At 50.0% G+C, this 23,691-nt stretch overlaps 2 protein-coding genes across 2 annotated transcripts; both read right to left on the reverse strand.

The window, feature by feature from the left end:
• Positions 1-12,717: 12,717 nt before the first annotated feature.
• On the reverse strand, positions 12,718-17,074 carry LOC146424094 (uncharacterized). Its single transcript, XM_085043927.1, has 3 exons — positions 16,970-17,074; positions 14,331-14,409; positions 12,718-14,152 (listed from the first exon to the last, which is right to left on the reverse strand). Exons 2-3 carry the CDS (start codon positions 14,380-14,382, stop codon positions 13,146-13,148), a joined length of 1,059 nt encoding a protein of 352 aa, XP_084900053.1. The 5' UTR covers positions 14,383-14,409; positions 16,970-17,074; the 3' UTR covers positions 12,718-13,145.
• A 2,572-nt stretch (positions 17,075-19,646) lies between these two features.
• Positions 19,647-21,963, reverse strand: LOC146424095 (inositol 1,4,5-trisphosphate receptor-interacting protein-like 1). Its single transcript, XM_085043901.1, has one exon. It carries the CDS (start codon positions 21,961-21,963, stop codon positions 20,461-20,463), a length of 1,503 nt encoding a protein of 500 aa, XP_084900027.1. The 3' UTR covers positions 19,647-20,460.
• Positions 21,964-23,691: the final 1,728 nt, after the last annotated feature.

A 23,691-nucleotide genomic window follows, 5' to 3' on the forward strand; every position in this document is an offset into this window, starting at 1 on the left:
TTTATTTAATTTTCATGATTTTTAAAAAAGTTTTGTGATTTTAAAAAATTTTTTCTGATTTTTTTTTTTTTTACATTTTATTTTTCCTGGAGTAAATGTCTGAAAATTCCCTCCAAATTCCACCCAAAAATTCCCAAATCCAACCCAAAAATCCCACTGAAATCCCAACAAACGAAACCCCAGAATTCCACCCAGAAAACCTTAAATCCAACCCCAAACCACCACTGAAATACCAACAAAAAACCCCAAATTCCACCCAAAAAACCCTCCCAAATCCCCCCCAAAAATTCCCCGAAATTCCCCCAAAAAACCCCAAAATTACCTCCAAAAAAATCCCAATTTCACCCCAGAAAACACCAAATCACCTCCAAACTCAGGGATGGTGCTCAGTGCCTGTAGGTGCAGCTGACACCCTGAAAATCCAAAATTTCATCCCAAAAATTCCTAATTCCATCCCAAAAATCCTGCCCGAGCTCAAAACCCAACTGCTGTCAATCAAAGTGATTTGATTAGTAAGTTGTTCTGATTTTTTGGGGTTTTTTGTGACTTTTTTTTAATGTTTATTTTGGGGGGGGAATTTTTAAAAAATTTTTCTTTATTTTTCTGGGAGGAAATGCCTGCAAATTTCCCACAAAATCACATTAAAAACCCCCAAAATCCCTCCCAAAAATTCACCATTAAAAAAACCCCAAAATTCCCCCAAGAAGCCCCTGAAAAAGCCCCAAATTCCACCCACCAAAACCACCAAAACCCCTCCCAAAATCCCCCAAATCTCACCCAAAAAATTCCCAAATCCTCCCAAAATTCCCTCCTAAAAAATCTCAAAATCCTCCCCAAAATATCTTCCAAAAAACCCCAAATCCACCCCAAACTTGGACATGATGCTCAGCGCCTGAAAGTGCAGCTGACATCCAAACAAAATCCCCAAAAATCCCAAATTGCATCCCAAATCCACCCGAAAATCCTCACCCAACTCAAAACCCAACTGCTGGCAATAAATATTTAATTTCTAAGTGGTTCTGAATTTTTGTGATTTTTATTGGATTTTCTTTGAATTTTTTGCAATTAAAAAAAAAATTTTTGGTGATTTCTTGGTCTTTGGATTTTTCTGATTTTTAATTTTTTTAAAATTCTTTTAAAAATCAATTAAATTTTTTTAATTTTAAAAATTAAAACTAAAAATTAAAAATTTGAAAAATTAAAATTAAAATTAAATTTTTTGGGGGGGAGTCAGTGTTTGCAAATCATCCCAAAATCCCATTGAAAAAAGAAGAAAATTCCACCCAAAACCCCTCAAAATCCACCCCCAAAATCCCCTCCAACTCCCCAAAATTCCCACAAAAGAAATCCCAAAATCTCACCCAAAATTCCCAAATCCTCCCCAAAAAATTCCCCCAAAATTCCACCAAAAAACCCAAAATCCCCCATCAAAAATCTGAGATTCCACCCCAAAAACTCCCCCTGAAATTCCCAAAAAAGAAACCCAAAATCAACTCCAAACATATCCAAAATTCTCCTAAAAGATGCCAAAATCCCCTCCAAAAAAAATCCCAAATCTCACCCAAAAAAATTCCCCCAAATCCTCCCAAAAAATCCTCCAAAATTCCCCCCAAAAAGACCCCAAAACCCAACCCAAATATCCCCTGAAATTCCCCCAAAAGATGCCAAAATCCAACCCAAACCCACCGCATTAGCTGGGAATGTGTCTTGGTTTGAAAGACAGGTGCTGCTAGGAGAGGTGGAACCTCCCACGGGACAGAGAATGTGATCTCCCTTCCCCCCGAATTACTTTAACTTTGGAACCAAGGGCTTTCAGGCAAAGGTGTGTCGCTGTTGAACCGCTAACAGAGAGAAAGAGTCAGGCTCTTGAATGTGGCAAAATTGTAATTTTATTGATTAATTCCAACTTATGTAGACTTTCACAGATCATCCGGATTGGGTCAGTTCAAAACCTCCCCCCAGGCTGATTGGCCAGGCTTGAACCATCTATGTTTCCAGAGACCCTTTCAGTAACATCCAAACTTTATCTTTGTTTATAAAACACAGGAAGGAAAAGAGAAAATTCCCATGGGAAAGAATCTGTGCTTGCCACAAAGGTATGGGAAAAGGAATAACAGTTCTTTACTAGTATCTATAAACAAGCAATAACAAGAATAACAAAACAAACAAAACCAGAAACCAGCAGCAGATGTCCTTTGAGCTGCCGAGCACTTTCCCGTGTGGTGCAATGCCAGTCACAGCCAGCAGGGGCGCTGTCGAGCTCCAGGCCGGGCAGGGCAGGTGCAATGACGGGCGGGAGGCTGCAGGTGGCGCTGTGGCGCGGAGTGACTCCGCAGCTCCAATAGCGATGCAGTAGGTCTGTGTTTGTCCCAGCTGGGGAGCATGGCGTGTCTGCATGAGAGACAGGAGCCTGAGGAGTTTCTGCAGTTTGCAGGTCTCTGGCGACAGATTAGGGTAGCTAGCACCCCAAGGCTCGGTCCCGTCCGCAAGGTTCTTTGATATTCGGCCAGTTAGTCTAATATGATGTAAAATACCATTTATTAGACACAGAAAATAACAAACATACAAACATACAACAGATTGACATACATACACACACAATGAATGCATAATTGCAAAAATGTTATCGTGAAAATGCAGTTATGGGGTAAATGCTTGCTTGAACTACAAAAATAGTTAGAAATGCAAGTTTCAGCTGAAATGCAAGTTAAGAAAGGTACCTATAAGTTAGCCAGAATAATAGAATTTAGGAAAGCAATGAACTTTCCAAAATCCAATTTTGGTGCTGGGATACATTAGAATCCTCCCTCAACCTTGCAAGAAGTTACCACAGAGCTGCATCCAGACTCTGGGGAGAGGCTTTCCTCACACTCAGTGTCCATGTAGAAAAGCTTCTACCTTTTCTGAGATTTCATGTGTGTTTTACAGGATAAGAAAAGTGTGGCTTTGTGGTCACTAAAAGTTTTTCACATTCTCTCTTCATTCCACCTTAGACTTTCGGGCGCCATCAGATAACCCTGGTTAGGTTGTCAACCTAATCTGAGCCATCCATCTCCTGTGACTGACTAGGGAGAGAGAGAAGGGGGGAAATGTCTTGCCACAGGCGGCTACCCATCAGTGGCCTTTAGGACAAATCTGCAGGTTTGGTGCTGATAACTGTCCTGATTTGTGAGAGGATATCCCAACCTATTAGTCCTTCCAGCCAGTTCGGCAGGGACATCACCTATGGGTGTACTGTGACACACTGTCCTTCCTGAAATCAGAGTTGGATGGGGAATCTACTCAATAGAGGAGCTTTCCCTAGGACTTGGAAATCGGAATTGGATAGGGAATCTACTCAATAGGGGAGCTTTAGTGACTCTGACCCCTAGGACTTTGAAATCAGAATTGGATGGGGAATCTACTCAATAGAGGAGTACTGCTTAGTCTCCCGAAAAGCTGCCGGCCGCCAAAAGCAGCAACAAAAAGGCCACTGGTTACGCTGAACACTGCCCGGGAGTGTCGCGGCTGTGACGCACACCGCCGGGTGCTTCGCCCGGGGGAAACGGTAGCCTGTTAGGAAAGTGGTAAAGATGAAAGAGGCGTAGGCTTCTGTGTTTGGGATTCCAGTAGGTTTATTGTAGGAACGCTGTGGGGGCTTGCAGGGCGGAGAACGAGGGAAAGGACCGGGGTGCCCGGAATCCAAAGCCCAGAAGCCCCAAACTCGGGACTTGCACAACATTAAAAGGGGGAGGGAACAGGGCGTGCCCAGCCCCGGAGGGTCAATTAGGAAGGGTCTGAGGGAGAAGGGCAAGGTTACAAACCAATAACAGTATTGCAAGGGAAGGTACACAGTTTTTAACCAATGGAATGTTTCACTGGGGGAATAATCCGGAACAGAAATCATAAATTTAATAAAGGCAGGGTGTTATATAGGGCTAATCCGCTGCAGCAGAGGAGCTTTTGCACCTCCGACCCCTAGGACTTGGAAATCGGAATTGGATGGGGAATATACTCAATAGAGGAGCTTTTGTGCTTCTGACCCCTAGGACTTGAGTCGTGAGCTGTTGGAGTGGCCATTGATTAGGCCATTTAATAATGGTGACATCAGCTCCTGTGTCCAACAGGGGACAAAGTTCAATGGTCTTGGCGCCAGCAGACAACAGGATCTTCTGCGTGGGCCTTGATTGCAGCTAAACATCACCACGGGAGCTGTGGATCTGAAACCTCCGGACCCTCGAGTGACCATCCCACAGGCCGGGCGCTGCTACAGCTGGGCTGCTCGTTGGACAGCGCAACAATTTGGGCGATTTTACTTCCTGCTGGGATATGCACTGGGGGAAACAGAGTGTAGGCCATGATGTTAATATTAACCGGTGTAGTCGGGATAGGTGACTCTGGGCAAAACAATTCAGCCTTGTTTCCTGGCGGAGGATCGCCCGAGCAGGAGCTCCCAGTGCGAGAGTCCTCATTGAAAAGAGGTCCATTAGCGTTTGTGGGAATGAGGGATACTCTCAAATCAGTGAGAATTACATCTACTGTGGTTTCCACATCGAATCCCAGGCTGAACCAGGCTGTGGGTTTGTGGCGAAGTAAGAACCTGTCGGGAACTCCGGAGCCAGGGCATTGACTTGTGTCTTGGCGTGATGCCCCTCCTTCGGCTCTTCTTCCCGTTTCCCGATTTCCGGCACGCTAACGTGGAGTGATTGTCGACATTACACTTATGGCACCATACAGCCCTTTGACAGCCTTTTCACGTGTGACCCGCTTCTCCACACCCATAGCAGGCGAGCCCTTCCACGCCTCTCTGTGTCCTCCTCGACCCTTTCACCGTGCCCTTGTGCAAGGCTGCCGCGATCACCTTGGTTTGCTGTTCCATGGTGCCTTGCACGGTGTTACGAGTGGAGACAGAGGGTGGATAGATTTTACCAGCTGCCTAGGCCTATGACAACTAGTGATCAAACCTATTCAGAGCGAGCAGCACCCCAAAACCCAGTCTCACTCACAAGTCCTTATATTGATGGCCTATTTAGGTCTAATATAAACTCGATTACTGTTTATTAGACACAAGAGAGAACAGAGCAAAGAACCAGACAACTTATTACTGCACAGTACATGAAAAGCTACTCATAGCTAAACAAACATATATATATGTTGCCCAAAATAGGCAGACTAAACACAATAACGCACTTAAAAGGTACCTATTAATGTTGTTATGTCTAGCAAAGAAGAATACAATTTAGGAAACCAATGATCTTACCAAAATCCTATTTTGGTGCTGGGATGCATTAGAATCCTCCCTCAACCTTGCAAGGAGTTACCACAGAGCTGCGTCCAGACTCTGAGGAGAGGCTTTCCTCACGCTCAGTGTCCATGTAGAAAAGCTTCTACTTTTTCTGAGATTTCATGTGTGTTTTATAGGATAAGAATATGCCGAGTGGGTCACTAAAAATTTCCCACATTCTCTCTACATTCCACAGGGTAGTGGTTTTTTTAGACTTTCAGGCACCATCAGATAGCCCTGCTTTAGGCTGTTAACCTAATTGGAGCCATCCATCTTCTGTGACTGAGCAGGGAGAGAGAGAAGGGAGGAAAATGTCCTGCCAAACACGGCATCCTGGACGGCTGAGGCGATTATTGTGACATGACAGTGCTGTTCAGCACCCTGGATGGCAGAGGCGATTATTGTGACATGACAGTGCTGTTCAGCACCCTGGATGGCAGAGGCGATTATCGTGACATGACAGTGCTGTTCAGCACCCTGGATGGCAGAGGTGATTATCGTGACATGACAGTGCTGTTCAGCACCCTGGATGGCAGAGGTGATTATCGTGACATGACAGTGCTGTTCAGCACCCTGGATGGCAGAGGCGATCATCGCAACAACAGAGTGCTGTTCCGCTTGCATGGCTTGTACCAACAGCTCATCCACAGGGCAGCCTTGAGGGGCATTAACCAATACAGCCTTTGTCTTTGCATTAGCATTTTCAAAGGCTAATGTTCAAAACAGATCACCTTGCATTTCCGACGGCATTTCAGCATGTTGCTTCACAGCTTGGCTCAGCCTGTTGATAAATGCATTGTACAGTTCAGTAACCCCTTGTTTAATGGCAGCAAAAGCTGGAGCACGTTGTCCATCTGCATTTCATATATTGCCTGATGTGCCAGTGTTTGGGTGAGTTGATGGAGGATGGTGGGGAAAGTCAATTGAACATCTGTGGTGGCAAATTGCCCTTCTCCCCAAATCATATTGATGGTGACGCCGTAAAGAGGGTCTGTGTTCGGATCTCGGGGTTGTTGGCCTCTTTGGTTGCCAATTTCTTACACAACATTTCCCATATAAGGTATTGCACGGGGGTCAGCAAGAGACCGGCAAAGTTTCAGCAATCTGTTGCGCTCGTAATGGAGGTGGTGAAGACATATTTAATCATGCTCTGGGCTGCCTCGGATTTTGATCCAAAAATGGAGACTACGTGTTTCACCTGGTTGAGGAGCTTCCAGTCATGAGCCTTCCAGGAGGCTTGATCACCAACCACCTCCACAGGGAGAGCCAGCATGTTTGCACTTTGCCAATTCTCCTTCAGTAATCACACCAGGGATTACTCCTGACCATCGCTGGGCTATGGGGTTTTCCTGGCTCAGCTCAGCGGGTCTGATCGGTGCTGGGGGCGCGCTAGCACAAGGGCATTGTCGTTCTGGTAGGCTTTGGAGGCTGTGAAGTTGACGGACAGGAGCAGCAGGTATTGACTCTGGGCGCTGGCTGCTCCACCAGGATCCTGAGGCTCGAGGCTCAGCAGCAACACTGCACGACTTTCTGTGCTCCACTGTGAGGTCTTCAAGCTTACTTATCATGTTTTAGAGCATTTGTTCTACTGAGTCACTGCCTTTCCTCCGGTCACCCGTGGTTGATCTACCAGCTGACTCACTCGAGTTGGATCCCGAGGGCGCAGACGACCTCTTGGGTTGACAGCTCGCTCCGCCTTCAGTACTCTGCTCCTTGGGCGTGACTTCTCCTGCACTGGGTGATGGTGGCACTTCCGTACTGGTGGCAATGGCAGAGGTGGCTGCAGGGCTGTCACTTCTGCTTTTTGTGGTGGCAGTGGCAGAGGCGGCTGCAGGGCTGTCACTTCCTCCTCTTGTCCTCAATATCTCAGTTACTGAGGACACTGGCGGACAGTCATCCCTTTCACTGGCAGCAGCCGGCCGACCCCAAAAATCCTGGTTTTGCTGTTTCTGTTGCTGTCCCCAAAAATCGAGGTGATTTTGCTTGGTTTTGCTGTTTCGGTCGCCGTCCCCAGAAAACAAGGCAATTTTCCTTGGTTTTGCTGTTTCAGTCGCCATACCCTCGCACCCTGGGCGTAGCACATCGATTGCCGCTGCAGCCACCTTTCTTTCTGCTCTCATCTCACTCAAGGCATTAATAACTGCTCGCCATGTCATTCCCAATCTTTTCGCTACTTTTGCTTCATCCCCTCCATCAATGGTAATTTCCCATGGCAAAGTTCCAACTTCTCTCCATTCCCTGGGCTAAACACCAGCGAAGTGTCCAGGCAGCGCCCCTTTTTCCAAGCCCACTGAACGAGACTTTCTGTCTCTTTTGCTGACCTCGCTGCCTCTCTCAGAAAGGATCCCTGCAAGCAGCTGAACCGCGGCGTCTGTTTCCATCGCGGCTCTCACCTTGCAGTGATACAAACAAATTCACAAGGTGACATTTTTGGGAACATAATATTGAACATTTATTAGGAGAACAAAGACTTACGGCCGGGCAGGAGTGGCAGGTTCGCCTTATTCTCAGTTGCATGCCCTATTCATTTTAACGTGCGCTGAAGTACTTTCTTAACTGTTACATGTTCATTAAGTAAAAAACCACTATTTACATTTCAGTCATTTCTTTTTCTTTGATCTTTGCCCCTTTCTGCCAGGCCGGCTACATCTCGGTCTTCTGGTTTGTCTCAGGGCTGAAGGCTGAAGTCTTCTATAGCCCTAATTCAAGCTGTGGCTGACAACTTCCCAGGGAGGTGTGACTGTAGATCACACATGTCCTGGGTTGCATGAGGTCTGTTTCTTTTCATTCCCTCAGGGTGTCTTGATCTCTGGCTTTGTGGCTTATCAGTTTAAAAGATGTCTATTACCATGTATTTCTTGCCACATTTCTAGCATACTACAACTATTACATAGATATAATTCACTCTAACTTTGTTTCTGCTTAACTACATTTTATCCTAGTGCTACTTTACACAGTACCTTATCACTTCTAAATGCTAAATTCATATCTGCAAAAGCCAACATTCGCTATCCACTCATTTACCACACAGAGGGTTGAGCGGCCGACTCAACCTTCCAGGCTCTGAGATTTTCTCGTCCCTGTCGCCTCTCCTGCTCCTGCTGTCAGACACTCTGCTGCTGTGGAGTCTCACACATCTAAGCCATCACTGCTGCCCCACCTTGGGCGCCACATGTAGAAGTTTTCATATTGTCACAGAATCTGCAGGAAAAACAGAAACCCTCCAAAACATTTTTAATGTTAGAGAGTCAAGGCGTTACTTTATTATCTGACCTGGACGTTGTTCTGGCCAGGATGTGCCACAGAAATCATCTCATCCACACATAGCCCTGCTGTGCAGAGAGAATCATTCCATGATACATGGCTTTTACCTGATTTTCAGATATTTTATACAGTAAAAATACATAGGAAAGCATTGGGTCAGTGTTCATTGGTCTATAGTTGAGCAAACGCCCAGTATTCAGTTTTGCATTGGATCTGAATCTCCTCGCCTCTGATGTTAATTAGATTCTTCATTCTTCAGTTTCCTTTCTGGGCCAGGATGTCTTCACCCCTGCTGGAGGTGGTCTGGGGTTGTAGATATCCACTGATGTCCTGCTGATGCTCTGCTGATTGCCTCTATCTTTGGGTTACTTTATCTTATCTTTATCATCTTTATCTTTTACCTTTATCTTTGGGCTCCTCCCAGTCTGTTGATATGCTGAGTCCACCAGACCTCACCTGGCAGAACAATGCCTTGGAAAGAAACCTGAAATTCCTGTTTTGGCAGGGAATAAAGACAAACAAAACCTTTGACTAAAGTTATACAAAATTTTTAAATGGGTATATTTTCCAGCAAGTCCATCAACTCTGGGTTGTGCATTAGGTTCAACTCCTCATGGCCATTTTCCCTGAGGAAATCCTCCACGTTTTTGGATTCAAACTCTCCATTTTTGAGGTCAAACTCTCCATTTTGGGTTTTTTCTCTTCATTTTGGGGTTTCTCTCTCCATTTTTGGGGTCAGACACTCATCCTTTGGGTTTTTTCCCTGACTTTTTTTGGGGTTTCTCTCAATTTTTGGGGTTTCTTTCTCTATTTTGGGGGTTTCTCTCCATATTTGGGCTCAAACTCCCAATTTTTGGGGTTTTCCCCTAATTTTTTTGGGGTTTCTCTCCATTTTTGATCTCAAATTCCCAATTTTTGGGGTTTTTCTCTCAGTTTTTTTTTTTTGTTTCTCTCCATTTTTGGGCTCAAACTCTCAATTTTTGTGGTTTTTCTCCATTTTTGGGATCAATCTCTCCATTTTTAGGGTTTCTCTCTCCATTTTTGCGCTCAAACTCTCAATTTTTGCAGTTTTTTCCCTTTTTTTTGGGTTTTGTTGTGTTTTTCCCTTAACTTCTCCCAGCTATGATGGCGACAGAAATCACAGCCCTGGGTTCCTCCAGGGACACAAAGCTCATTGGGCTCTGCTGAATGGTAAGGAAAAGTCCTGAAATCCCCCCAAATAACCTCAAAAATCCCAAAACCACCTGACATGGAAAACCCTAAAAAGCTCCCAAAAGACAAACAAAAATCCCCATAAAAAATCAACAAAAAAATCCCCAATAAACAAACAAAATGAAACCCAAACTAAAAAAAACTCTCAAAACCCCCAAAAATCCTCCCTTAAAACCCCTGAAATGGAAAACCCAAAAAATCCTTAAAAACCCCAAAAAACCAAAGAAAAAACTCCCAAAAAAGCCCCCAAAAATCCCCCCAAATAAACCCCAAATCCAACCTGAAACCCCCCAAAATCTTCCCCAAAATACCCCAAAAAACCCAAAATGCCCCCCAAAACCCCACAAATCCTTCTGAAAAATACCCCAAAGATCTTCTGGCCAAAACCCCAAATTCCTTAAAATCCCCTCTTCCCCCCCCAATCCTCAAATTCTCTTCCAACCACTCCAATTAAAGCTATTGGGGATATTGGGGAATTTTGGGTGTAATTTGGGGGAACTTTGGGGGTAATTTGGGAAGGATTTTGGGGGATTTAGGGGGAATTTGGGGTGGACTTTGTGAGGATTTTTGCGGATTTGGGGTGGATTTGGGGTAAATTTGGGGTGGATTTTGGGTGGATTGAGGGTAATTTGGGGTGGATTTGGGGAGAATTTTGGGGTAATTCAGGGGAATTTTGGGTGGATTTGTAGTGGATTTGGGGGATTTTGGGGCATTTGGGGTGGATTTTGGGGTGGGTTTGGGGAGAATTTTGGGGAAATTCAGGGGAATTTTTGGGGAATGTAGAGGATTTGGGGTGGATTCGTAGTGGATTTGAGGGATTTTGGGGCATTTGGGGTGGAATTTGGGATGGAATTTGGGATGGAATTTGGGGTCAATTTCAGGCAGATTTTGGGGGAAATTTCAGGGGGAATTCGGGGTGGATTTTGAGGAAATTCAGGGGAATTTGGGGAGAAATTTGGGGTAATTTGGGGGGCAATTTGGGGCAGATTTTGGGCTAATTTCAGAAAGATTTTGGGGAATTCCAGGGGTACTTCTGATTTAGGGTAAAATAGAAATTACTAATGTGAAAGAACTAGAAGCTGGACCATGGTAATAATAATATTTTTTAAGTGATTTAGAGAGCCAGAGATTGGATAATGATTTACTAAGATATGCCAGCTACGATCCATTTATTATTCACTTAATGAATTTTTGTCTACCTGGTATCGGGGAGGATGGAGAGAAGAGAGCCAAATAATTGAGAGAAACCACCAAGTGTAACTGACCATCCTGCCCTTGGACCCCAGAACTGGTACAAGTTGGTTCTCAGGCTTGGACTTGGACCAAGAACCAAGGGAGCGTGCGCAAGGGAACAGGGTGAAGAGTTCATTGTGATGAAGAGTATGGAGCATGTCATAATTAATCATCGGGACCCCTGCCCACAATTAATCTGAAGACACTGCGCTTGCGCGAGCATATTTAAATGAACTTTGAACTCATTATAATACGAAGTGGGGATAGGTAATGAATATGTATAGGGGATTTGTCTAACTTTATGCATATGTAACCTGTAACCTGATATAAACCAAGTGAAGTGCTGCTGATGGTGTGCATGCCTTTGGAGGGGCTACCCGCCATGCACCCCAGCTGGAATAAACACATACCTACTTCACAGCTATCTGAGTTGTGGAGTCAATTCCGTGCTTCACTTCGGGGAAAATTTGCAGGAATTTTGGGGGGATTTGCAGGAGAAATTTTGGGGGAATTTGGGGGGGATTTCGGGTTGAATTTGGGGGAATTTGGGAGAAATTTCTGGGGAATTTGTGGTTGAATCTGGGGGAACTTTGGGGTTGGATTTCAGGCAGATTTTTGGGCAGATTTTGGGGCTTCTCCTGACGCCCTCTCCCCATTTCCAGGGCTGATTTTGGGGATTTCTCCGGAAGTCTCAATTGGACCAAAATTCCAGGGGATCCGGAAATCCCAAATCTCTTCCATGCCCCCCAGGAAAGGGGAGGAGAGATTTTTGGGGAGGGGGAGATCCTTTTTGGAGAGGAAAAATCTGAATCACCTCCGATGATTCCCGACCCTTTTCCAGGCAATCCGGAGATTTCCGATTCCCCCCCCCCCCGATGATTCCCAGCCCTTTTCCGGGAATTCCTGCCCCTTTCCCGGCGATTCCCGCCGCTGTTTGGTGCTGGCTCTGCAGGGCAGGAGTCCTCGGCCGCAGCTTTGGTCTCTGCGCTCGCTGAGCCTCAGCAACGCTCAGCTGCTCCGCCTGGAGCCGCGGAGGAGAGCGGGGGGATTCGTGCTGCCCTCTGGTGGTGTAAAGGAGGGACTGCAGGGCCACACTGTGCTGCTCAGCCAGACCTAATTAATGAATTAACCCCAATCCTAATTAATTAACCCCTAATTAACCGCACACCCTGCTGCTCAGCCTGCCTACAGACCCTGACCCTAATCCAATCCGTGCCATTTTTGGGGCGATTTTGGGGTTTTTAGGGCAATTTTGGGATGTTTTGGTGGGAGACCCCTCCCCGAATAAAAACCGATCATGCCTTTTTTGGGGTCTCCAGTGTGGTTTTTGGGGTTTTGGGGGGGATCTAGGAGGGTCTCGGTGGGAATTTGGGGAGATTTAGGTGGATTTTGGGGAGGATTGTGGGGGGAATTTTGGTGACACAAAGAAAGGGAGGGAGAGAGGGAGGAAGGAAGAGATAGCGAGAGGGAGGAAAGAGAAAGAAAGAGAGAAAGAGAGAAAGAGAGAAAGAGAGAAAGAGAGAGGAAGGAAGGAAGGAAGGCAGGCAGGCCCGAGTCAGGGATTGGGACAGACAACCAGAATTCCTGAAGAGCAGATGGGCTCAGGTGGACATGTTCTGCCACCACAGCTATGAGAACGTCACCCCGTTCCCTGGCCTGGGCAGCCCCAGAACACCCAAATCCTCATTAATTTTCCCCTGAACCCCAAATTCACTCCAAATTCCCCAAGTCACTCAGTAAAATGGTGCAGCTTTACATCTCTTTGTTTAATTTCCTTTATTTTACCTCAGTTTTGGTTGCTCTGACAGGATGGAGAAGGAAATTATTTAGATTGGAAAAGACCTCCAAGATCACCCAGCATTGCTTGATGACACCACAAGAAACAATTACACAGCAGGTGAGATTTTTTGGGGTGTAACATTAATAAATCAGCTCTTCCCAATGAATTTCCAGTGTCAATCTGAGTCCCGATGGATGTTCCTGCAACTGTGCTTGTCCAGGTGGCCACAGGGAATCAGGAGGACATGGAAGCCACCAGCCAGGTGTCTTCGCAGCGTTGGTCACTGGGAGTGAGGGTCACCAGGGCTCTTCCCAGTGTGGGTCCTCTGATGGGGATGAAGTTGGAGCAGCACATGAAGCTCTTCCTGCACTCGGGGCACTTGCAGGGCTTCCCTTACCGGTGGCTCCGTTGGTGTTTGGTCAAGTGAGAACTGCTGGAGAAGCTCTTCCCACACTCAGGACACTCGTAGGGTCTCTCCCCTGTGTGGATGCGCTGGTGGCAGATCAGGGTGGAGCTCTGCCTGAAGCTTTTCCCACATTCATCACACTTGTAGGGTCTCTCTCCGGTGTGGATCCTCCGGTGGGTGATGAGGTGGGAGTTCTGTTTGAAGCCCATCCTGCAGTCAGGGCAGCGGAAGGGCAACTCGTCTGTGTGAATGACCTGGTGCTTGAGGAGGTTGGAGCTGCTCTGAAACCTCTTTCTGCACTCAGAACACTCATAGGGTCTCTCCCCGGTGTGGATCCTCTGGTGGATGATGAGGTGGGAGTTCTGTTTGAAGCCCTTACTGCACTCAGGGCAGCGGAAGGGCCTCTCCTCTGTGTGAACTTGCTGGTGCTGGAGGAGATCTGAGCTGGTCACAAACCTCTTCCCACACTCGGAACACTCGTAGGGCAACTCCCCTGTGTGGATTCTCTGGTGGATGATCAGGTTGGAGCTGGTAATGAAGCTCTTCCCACATTCCCCACACTCATAGGGTCTCTCCCCTGTGTGGATCTTCTGGTGGCGGATCAGGTTGGAGCTCTGTCTGAAGCTCTTCCCACATTCCCCACACTCATAAGGTCTCTCCCCAGTGTGGATGCACTGGTGGCAGATCAGGTTGGATCTCTGGCTGAAGCTCTTCCCACACTCCAAGCACTTGTGGAGCTTCTCCCCATCATGAAGCTGCTCAGGAACATGCAGTTCTGAACTCTTATTAAGGCTCTGGTTGCCTTCCCGGCTCAGGGTGGGTCTTTGCTCCTCAGAGCACCCTGGGCTGGGTTTGCAGCCCCTCCTCGTGCAGCATCTCTGGGCCTTTTCCTCCCTCTTCAATTCCTGGCTCATGGAGCTGCTCAAAACAGCCTCTTCCATGAGGTTCTCCTGCAAGGATTTGTCCTCCCTGGTCTCCACCCTTAGCTCACTGCCTGCAGGAGGAAGGACAAGGAGAGGATTTGGGATTTGCCTCCATGCCAGAGGGAAGGGGAAGGAGATCGCCCCAGTCCATTCCCCAACAGCAGCAGGGCTGTCCTGCAGCCAGGGGTGATGCTGGGCTGGGAGATGGAGGAGAAGAGAGGGGGAAAGGGGCAGTGACTTCCTCCTCACCTGCCTGGGGGTCCTGGGGCATCTTCCTCTTCCTCGCAGCTTCCTCCTTCATCCAGCTGAGGTTTGGGAATGGGAAATCCTGGTTTGGGGAAAAACAACGAGTGACTACCTTGGGTTTGAAGGTCACCCTGTCCAATTCATCTCTAGAAGTCACCAGGGCTTTGGGGTTCATAAAAACCTCCAGACCACCAGGATTCAGCCCCAGAAAAGACTCTCCCAGCAGTTCTCCCTCTCTGGCCTCTCCACTCTGGGGTTCTGGGTTTCCCCCTGTCAGGGCTGGAGGGGTCCCATGTCTACTGGGGGTTCCCCTCTCCAGCATCCCCACTCTCCCCAGACTGACTGAGATCCCAGGAATCCCAGGGGTTCCCCCTCTCCATGTTCCCCACTTTGGGCTTCTGGGGGTCTCCTCTCTCTGGGGTCCTGCTTAGGGGAGTCAATGGGTTTGGGGGTCCTAGGGATCCCCTCTCCCCTCTTCTCTCACCAGGCTGCCAGGGGTTCCCCAGCTCTGCCATTGCCCCTCTCCATTCTCCCCTCCCATACCTCTCCCAGGAGTCCCCAAAACCAGTGTCCCTCACCCCCCACTGGGTCCCACATGGTCCCCATGTGACCCCAGGCAGAGCCCAACCCCCACCACGCTGGGGATCCACATCCCCCCCACCCCCCACCAGGGCTCTGCCAGCACCGCCATGGGAACCCCCAAAAACACCTCCTGGGGACACCCCAATGTCCCCCCGAGGGGCATTTGCATCACCTGACTGGGGCTTACTGGGACCATGTGGGGAGGAAACTGGGGACACATTGGGAGCAACTGGGATCATACTGGGAGCAACTGGGACCATACTGTGGGCAACTGGCTGAAACTGGGGTCATGCTGGGGGCAACTGGGAGTAACTGGGAAAGACTGGGATCATTCTGAGGGAACTAGAACCTTACTGGGGCAGCTGGGAGTGCCTGGGAATGACTATGAGCATGCTGAGGGCAACTGGGATATACTGGGAATGTTTGTAACCAAACTGGGCTGACTGGAACCACACAGGGAACAGTTGGAACCATGCTGGGGACAACTGGGAGCAATTGAGTGTGTCTGGGGCCACCCTGGGCAGGACTGGGACTATAGCAGGAGCCAATGGGGGCAAATGGGATCATACTGGGAGGAACTGGGAACAACTGGAACTATGCTGGGGGAAACTGGGATCATACTGGGATCACAGTGGGGGCAGCTGGGCCCATGCTGGGAGAGACTGGAATCATACTGGGATTGACTGGGAGTGGCTGTGGGCAACTGGAATGATGCTGAAAGCAACTGGCAGGAAGTGGGAATGACTGGCAGCATGCTGAGGGCAACTGGGATATACTGGGAGAGACAGGGAGACACAGGGATCATACTGGAAGCTAATGGGCTCATGCTGGCATTGACAGGGAGCAACTGGGATCACACTGGGGCCACTGGCATCATACTGGGAGGAACTGGGATCATACTGGGATTACAGTCAGTGTCAATGGACTCTGAGTGGGGCTTACGGGGATCTACTAGCCCCATGCTGGGAGCCAACTGGGAATACACTGGGAGCAACTGGGAATGACAGGGTGCATGCTGCTGACAACTGGGATCTACTGGCAGTGACTGGGATAATCCTGGGGGCAACTGAACCATGCTGAGGCAACTGGGAGTGCCTGGGAATGACTATGAGAATGCTCAGGGCAACTGGGATATACTGGGAGTGCCTGAGGCCATGCAGGTGGTGACTGGGACCATACTGGGAAAGACTTGAATGTGCTGGGGGGAACTGGGACCATACTGGGGGCAAGTGGGAGTGACTGGGGCCCTGCTGGGAGAGACTGGCATCATCCTGGACTCATACTGGGATTGTACTGGGAGTGACTGGGACTATGCTAGCAGCAACTGGGAGAACTGGGAACACACTGGGCAGAAGAGGGAGGAACTGGGAGCAACTGGGACTGTGCTGGGGGCAAATTGCACCATAATAGGGAATGAGTGGGAGTGACTGGGTTCATACTGGGAGCAACAGGGACCCTAGAGGGAGTGAGGGGAAGTGACCAGGGTCAGACTGGGATAGACTGGGCTCATACTGGGAGTGAGGAGGAAACTGGAAACACACGGGGCTGGGGGGGGCAACTGGGCTCATACTGGAGTAGCCACTTGCAGGACCCGGGAGCCCTGAGCCCCTTTCCCGGCCATCCTGCCCCCAAGCCACCAGACTCCCCCACCAGGGCTCCCAGCAATCCCAGGCACTGCCCCTCGCCGATTCCCCGCTCCGGGCTGCTGGCGCTCTCCTCTCCCTGCGCTTCTGCTTAGACAAGCCGCGGCTCCCGGAGCTCCCCAAAAGCCGCTGTGCCCCCCTCCCCCGCCGGTCACCCGCTGGCCCCGGGCAGAGCTTGGAGGGCCCGGGCAGACCCCAACCCCCACCGCGGGGGGACCCGCATCCCCCTGCCCCCCATCGGGGCTCTGCCCGCACCGCCACCGGGACCCCCAAAAACACCTCCCGGGGAACCCCCCATGTCCCCCCGAGGGGCAGCTGCGGCTCGGCTTTGGAGTCCCGAAAACTCCAAACATCCCCAAAAACCCCAAACGCAGGGACCCCCCGGATATTTGGGGCGAGCTCCCCCTCCCCGCTCACCTGCGGGATGGGGGCGGCGATGCTCCAGGGGGGCTGCGAATTCAGGGAGACCCAAACCGCGTGGCTCCTGACCGATCCTCCTTCGGCCCTCCTCTTCCTCTTCCTCCCGCTGCTCCCGATCTGTCTCTCCTCCTCCTTCCCCGCCCTAATCCCACCTCCTTCTCCTCCTTGCCCCAATCCCTTCTCCCACTCCTCCTCCTCCCTGCTCCTCCTCCGCCGTTGGCGAGTCGCTCGCAGCCCGCGGGAGGAGCGGGGATGCAGCCGGGACAGCTCGGCATGGGCAGCGCGGGGCTCTCGGCTGCTCCCAGCCCAGAGCTGGGGACAGGGGGAGCCCGGCCTGGGGAAAAGGAGAGGGAAACAGGGAAAACTGGGGGCTGCAGATCCACAGTGGCCTTGCTGGGGAGCCTGGGCAGGGAGTTGCAGCCCTTGGGGCTCCTGTGGGGAGCCTGGAGATGCGGGAGGGGGGAACGCAGAGAGGGGTGGGGGATCCCAGCAGTGCAGCACTGGAGTGACTGGGCTGTACTGGGATCGTACTGGGATCATACTGGCAATGACTGGGCTGTTCTGGGATCATACTGGGATCGTACTGGGATCATACTGGCAATGACTGGGCTGTACTGAGGCACCTGGAACCTTCCTGGGGTTGCTGGGAGTGACTGGGCATGACTAGGAGCATGCTGAGGGCAACTGGGATATACTGGGAGTGTCTGTAACCATACTGGGCTGACTGGAACCACACTGGGAACAACCAGGACCATGCTGGGCAGAACAGGGACCACACTGGGAGCAACTGGGATTGAATGGGAGTGACTGTGTCTACACTGGGGACAAGTTGGCCTGACTGGGACCATGTTGGGTGGGACTGGGATGATACCAGGGGACACTGGGTGTAACTGGGATGAGTCTGGGAGGAAGTGGGAACAACTGGAACTATGCTGGGGGCAACTGGGATCCTGTGGGGATGAGAGAGGGAGCAGCTGGACCCGTGCTGGGGTAGACTGGGATCACACTGAGGGTGACTGGGATCATACTGGGATTGACTGGAACCATAGTGCAGGTGAATAGGAGCAACTGGAACCACAGCTGGGTCAACTGGGAGCAACTGGAGCCATGCTGGGATCATACTGGGAGTAACTGAGAATGACTGGGATTATACTAGGGGCAGCTGGGAGAACTGGGAACACACTGGGCAGAAGTGGGAGGAACTGGGAGCAACTGGGATTGTACTGGGGACAAATTGCATCATAATAGGGTGTGACTGGGAATGGGTTCATACTGGGAGCAACAGGGATCCTAAAGGGAGTGAGGGGAAGTGACCAGTGTCATACTGGGAGTGCCTGGGAGTGCCTGGGCTCATCTTCGCTCTTACTGAGGTCCAGGGGGATCCCATTCCATTCCCAGAGGGTGCCAGGGGGTCCCAGCATGGTCCCAAAGGGGATCCCGGGAATTCCCAGGGATTCCCCTTTCCCCCTGTTGCTCCCTCAGGCACTGTCGTGTCTCCCAACCTGCAGCTCCAGGATCTGCCCCTTCTCACAGCCCCCAGACCCTCCCTGTTTCCTGACCCTGGCAGCCCCTGGAGCCCCATTGCTGCCTCTCCCAGTCCCCAAAGCCTCCTTTCCTCAGCCCCAGGGACTCCCTGAACCCTCCTTCCTGGAGGTGCCCTTTGTGCCACCTGTAAGCCCAGCATTGCATGGGAGCTTGGGAGGAGACACAGGTGACCACAAGTGACCCCAGGGATATCGCAGAGCACAGGACATCAGGCTCAGTGTATAAAGTGGGGGAACAAGGAGGAAGGCCGCCCAGCAGAGCTCCCTGCTCCAGCTGGCAGGGCCTCAGCGCCCGCCCTGTGTCCTCCCACCCCGATGGCCGCGCCAGGCCCTGCTTGCTGCCCTGATGGTGGCACTGCTGGCCCCCAGTGCTCTCTAAGGGCTTCTCCGGGGCACCTTCCTGCGGCCTGTCAGTCCCTGCACCACCAGAGACCTGCAGGGGCAGGGGCTGTTTACAAGGGCCTGCAGGGACAGCACCAGGGCCAGTGGCCTCCCGCTGACACAGGGCGGGCTGAGGCCGCAGGTGTGGCACAAACTGTGGGCTCTGAGGCTGCAGAGGCCCTGGCCCACACTGCCCACAGAAGCTGTGGCTGCCCCTGGATCCCTGGCAGTGCTCCAGGCCAGGCTGCATGGGCCTTGGAGCAACCTGGCAGAGTGGAAGGTGTCCCTGCCCACGGCAGCAGCCTTGGAACAAGAGGATTTTTAAGGACCCTTCCAAGCCAAGGCATTCTGTGATTCTGTGATCACAGGGTTGGGGCAGCTGGGCTCAGATTGTGATTAGAACCAGTTCAGCACTGCAGGTTTGGTTGAGTTCAAGGAGACTGTTGACGAGCCCAGATTGACAACTTGTGAGATTTACCAATATAGAGGTCTGGCTGAGATCAATAAAAGCTTGCACGATCCAGATTCTGCAATATTGTAGTTTATTGATTCAATGTGTTCCAACAGATAGTGACACAATATATGGCTTTATTTGTATATAAAAATAGTATTATAGAGGGAATATATGATATATATGTTATCGATGTAATAAATAGATCTACTTTATGAAGATCTTTCCAGACCTAAATACGCCAAGAGTGTTACTGTCACAACAGATAGTGACAACACTAAATATGTGCTCTATTGTTATTGTTTAATCATAATTTAAAATCTTCATAGTAATACAGAATTAATACATAATCTTAGTAAATCTTCAAATATTTATAATTATTATTTCTCATTATATACTAATCACAGATTTCTTACTTTTGATATTATTTAGTATATGGTTTTGTTTTCTTGTCTTTTAATATTATATATGACAATATATGAACCATATAATATATAATATGTATGAATTAGATATATTTATCAAGGAAATAAAAGTCTAGATACTTCTATATACAAGATTTCAGGTCAGCTCCAACACAGTTGGTACAATGCTGACCTAAAGGTGTCCCTTCTGGGGACAGGGAGAGACACAGTCCATTGTCTGATCCCAGGCCAGCAGAGCTAGTTTTTCCTCTCAGTCATTTCTTCCCTGTTTTTTTGTCTTTTTCTGCCCCACTTTCCCACTTCCTTCATACTGTAACTTTAGGTCCTTCCCATAGGGCTGGACCAATTGCATGTTACAGGTGGGGTTTGGTGGCTTTGGCCATGCGTGTAAGGCATGTGCTCTCTTCATCTGCATTCTTAGGAGTGGGAAAGTTTGTATGCAAGTAGGGCTTAATGCGGATCTGGGTGACTTGTTTTGGAAAATGAATTGATACCAGGAGGTAGAATAAACACTCCCATGGTCCCCCAGCTGCTAAGGCAGCAGGAGAGGCTGTGGGACCTTTGCCAGAGTCTTTGCACGCATCCTCCTCTCCTTTAAGGAGCAGATTTGTACAATGAGCTGCTTCTCTGCCGCCAGCTGTGAGCATCTCAAGCACAGCTCTGTGCAGCAGAACCTCTTCCAAGGTGTCAAGGCTTAAGGATTTCCAGGAGACGATGTTGCAGATCCAGGTACTGACTTATCACCTGGGAATGGACAACCGGATCCACAGCCGTACGATGGAAGAGATTGAGTGTCTCAGCCGTTTGGACATCTGGGGGCAAAGTGATCTCCTCAGGAAGCCTCTGGTTGCCCACAATAAAGTGGTTGAGACGTTTGTCTTCCAGGCTTAAGCGCAGGCTGTTGTTGATATCCACAATTCGCCTCAGGAAATGTCTCATTTGCCACTGTGACACCGGTACAGCGTTCAGGAGGTGCATGACAATGGTCTTCATGGTGCAGCTGGAAAAGCCTAGGCCCTGCTGAAGACAGGTGAAGAACTGCAGGTACTTGAGGTGCAAGCTGTAAGGGGGAGCCTGCCTGGCGATGTGCCTGAAGAACTTCATCTCTGCCACGGCGAAGGTCTCGAGCCACCTTGTTCTTGGGGTGAGGGGCTTTCTAGACTCGCTGCTAACAAAGACGTCTGAGTCGCCTCGCTGCACCCCAAAGAGCATCTCAATCCTGAAGCTTTTTCTGCCGTTGGTCACCTTGAACTGGCAGGAGCGTCTGGAGGGCAGCAGCACTAGACGCCAGTTGTGTGACTGAGGCAAAGCTGGCCAGATGGCTCTCAGCAGTTGGTAGAACCAGAGGCCTGTTTTCTGCACATCAAGGTAGGAGCCGGTGCACAGGGTGTGAAGGAGGCTGGGATCCTGATTCCACCTCAGCTCCTCCTCAGGGTGGTGCAGGAAGCACAGCATGTTGTCAGCCTGCTGCTCCCTTGTGCAGGTGCACTCCAGCTCCACGCGGACATGGAAGCTCCTGCCGGGCCTCCACATTGCATTGGCCAACTCCAGGCGGAAGGAGTGCCCTTGGGGAGGAGTCATGGGTACGAGAAAGCGATACACAACATCCTCCTCTCGGGCAGTCCAGCCTTCAAAGGCATTGCCCACCTGGATGGCTCGTTGCAGCACCGGGTAGAAACTGTTTGACAAGACGCGTCCAGAGAAATTGATGAATCTGTCCATCAGGTCAGTTGTCCACATGCAGCCTGTCTCCAGGTCCTGTACAGGCCACTGGATGCGCCACATTAGCCTCCATCCTATGAACACGTGAATAACATCGTGTACTACATTTGCATCTACCATTCCAAATGCATTTCCACCATCATTTTCTTCTTCATGCTCTTGTCTCCTCAGGCTCCTTTCCCTCCAGGTAAACCATAAGACCAAGAGAGAGACCAAGATGACAGGAAATGGCCAGAGCTGCCAGTACTGCAAGGCAGACCCCAGCAGGTCTCCCCAGGCCAAGCCACTCTGCTCCAGGAGTCTGAGCTGCTCCAACTCTTGCTCCAGCCGAATCCTCTCCTCTTCCAGGCGCTTTGCACGCAACTCCACGTGCAGTCGCAGTGTCTCTGCATCCATACCATCATCCATGGGCTGTGGGTACTGAAGAAGGCTATGCAGAGCAAGGACCAGGAATATCCAGGACTCCATGGTCTGCAGGAGGATGGAGAGAAGGCCTTGAGTGGGGCTGGGAGGGAGGCAGCTGGCAGAGGGGGCAGCAGGGGCAGGAATCACAGGGATGTGGGGGCAGGAAGGAAAGGGTCCCAGAGAGCTGTCAGGAAGCAAGGCCTGTCCTGCTGCCCCAGCAGCAACAGCAGCAGCAGAAGCGTGCCCTGCCCAAGGCTCCCCTGTGAGGGGCTGTCCCTGCATGCATGGGGAGAAGCCACCCCCGGGTGCAGTGTTTCTGCCCCAGCCCTTGTCCAGCCCAGCCTCCCCTCCACCTCCAGTGTGCACTCACCACTTGCCCAGGCTCAGCCGGGGCAGCATTGTCTGCTGGGGCCTTTTATAGCTGCCCCCATTGTGACACGTCCCCTGTGATGTCACAGGTGCCACAGCGCATCACAGCCAGGCCAGCCCCACTCTTTGTCCCCAGCCCAGCTCAGCCACTCAGAGTGGCTCTTGTTCATTGCTTAAGGCTGCCTTTTAGTAAATGTTCTTCAAAGAACTTCCTCTGGTCCTTCTTTTAAATCTTTCTGAGGGTGGTAACTCTGCTGTTTCATAGGGCAGTCTGTTCACAACCTTCATATCATTTTTGGTGAAGGAATAGAGATCAAATCTAAACCTCCCGTGGAGAAACTTGAGGTAATTTCCTCTGGTTGTATGGTTAGTCTTCTGGAAGAATACACTGACCCCCCCTGGCTACAACCTCCCTTCAGGGAGCTGGGGAGAACCATAAGGTCCTCCCTGAGGCACCTGTCAGACGTGACCATTGCAGCAATACCACTGCTTTTATGTGCTCGCAAATTCCATTTCCATCCTTCCCTGACCTCTCAGCTCTCCCTTAACACAGGAGCTTGATCCCTTTCCAAACCTGGCACTCCAAGCACTGTGAGGAGGTGACCCACTCTTCACCTGGACAGCAGGCAGCCAACTTCCACCAACTTACAGGTGTTAGTTCCCCATCTTTTATTCAACACTGATTGGGATCAGCCAGGTTGAGTAAATTGCTTTAGGTTTACACCCTGTGCCATGATGCTGAGAGCTACTGAAGGGGAAAAACTTGTGGCTGCCTAGTGTGTGTGGTCCTGACAACAGGAGTCTTTGCTGATCAAAGTGTAGAAAACTAACTTGCTCCTGTGGCTTTCTTGGGGCTAACTTGGAGCTGCATCAAAAGACTCTCCCCATGGACTTGGATGAACACATCCGAAGAGCTGAGCAAATTCCACAATCCACTTTTTGAGGCCAGCAGCTGTGTCATCTGGCTCTCCGTGTCTGAGGGGGAACTACAGGTCTGGGAGGGTAAGCCAGGTTTGCTTTTCCTGTTGCAGACAATATCTTTGTGACTATTTGTCAGACTTCATTACTGGCCATTCTGGAGAATCCATGTGCAGTGGGTTCCCTACTGCAGAAACTTTCTCCATCCCATGCGTACTGAAGCGTTAGTAACAGTGAAACAAGCAGGCTGTCATGGCAGGGTGGAGACTGAAAATGGGTTGGTCTGATAAGTATATGAGTGCAAAAAGGAATGAAACCCCCTCATTTTTCTTTTATTAACCTTGTTTAATAGAATGGTGAACTTGGAGAGGAGGGTCAGTACTTGCAACTGCTTTTTAGGGGAGAGGGAAAGGGAAGAAAGTGCCAACTGTGTGAACCTTACTTGAGAGCTGACGGAAGATGAATAACCTTCATGAATTCCAACTTGTATCAAGAAACCCTTGT

The sequence above is a fragment of the Lichenostomus cassidix genome, unplaced genomic scaffold, assembly GCF_008360975.1.
Source record: "Lichenostomus cassidix isolate B80296 unplaced genomic scaffold, HeHo_3.0 HiC_scaffold_42, whole genome shotgun sequence".
Taxonomy (NCBI): Eukaryota; Metazoa; Chordata; class Aves; order Passeriformes; family Meliphagidae; genus Lichenostomus; species Lichenostomus cassidix.

What these genes read in the sequence shown, in the direction of transcription:
- LOC146424094 (XM_085043927.1), bottom strand. Translation starts at nt 14,382, where the DNA reads ATGAAGGAGGAAGCTGCGAGGAAGAGGAAGATGCCCCAGGACCCCCAG. An exon ending in GCCCCAGGACCCCCAGGCAG is followed by an intron (nt 14,153 to 14,330) that starts GTGAGGAGGAAG and finishes TTCCTCCTGCAG; the next exon opens with GCAGTGAGCTAAGGGTGGAG.
- LOC146424095 (XM_085043901.1), bottom strand. Translation starts at nt 21,963, where the DNA reads ATGGAGTCCTGGATATTCCTGGTCCTTGCTCTGCATAGCCTTCTTCAG.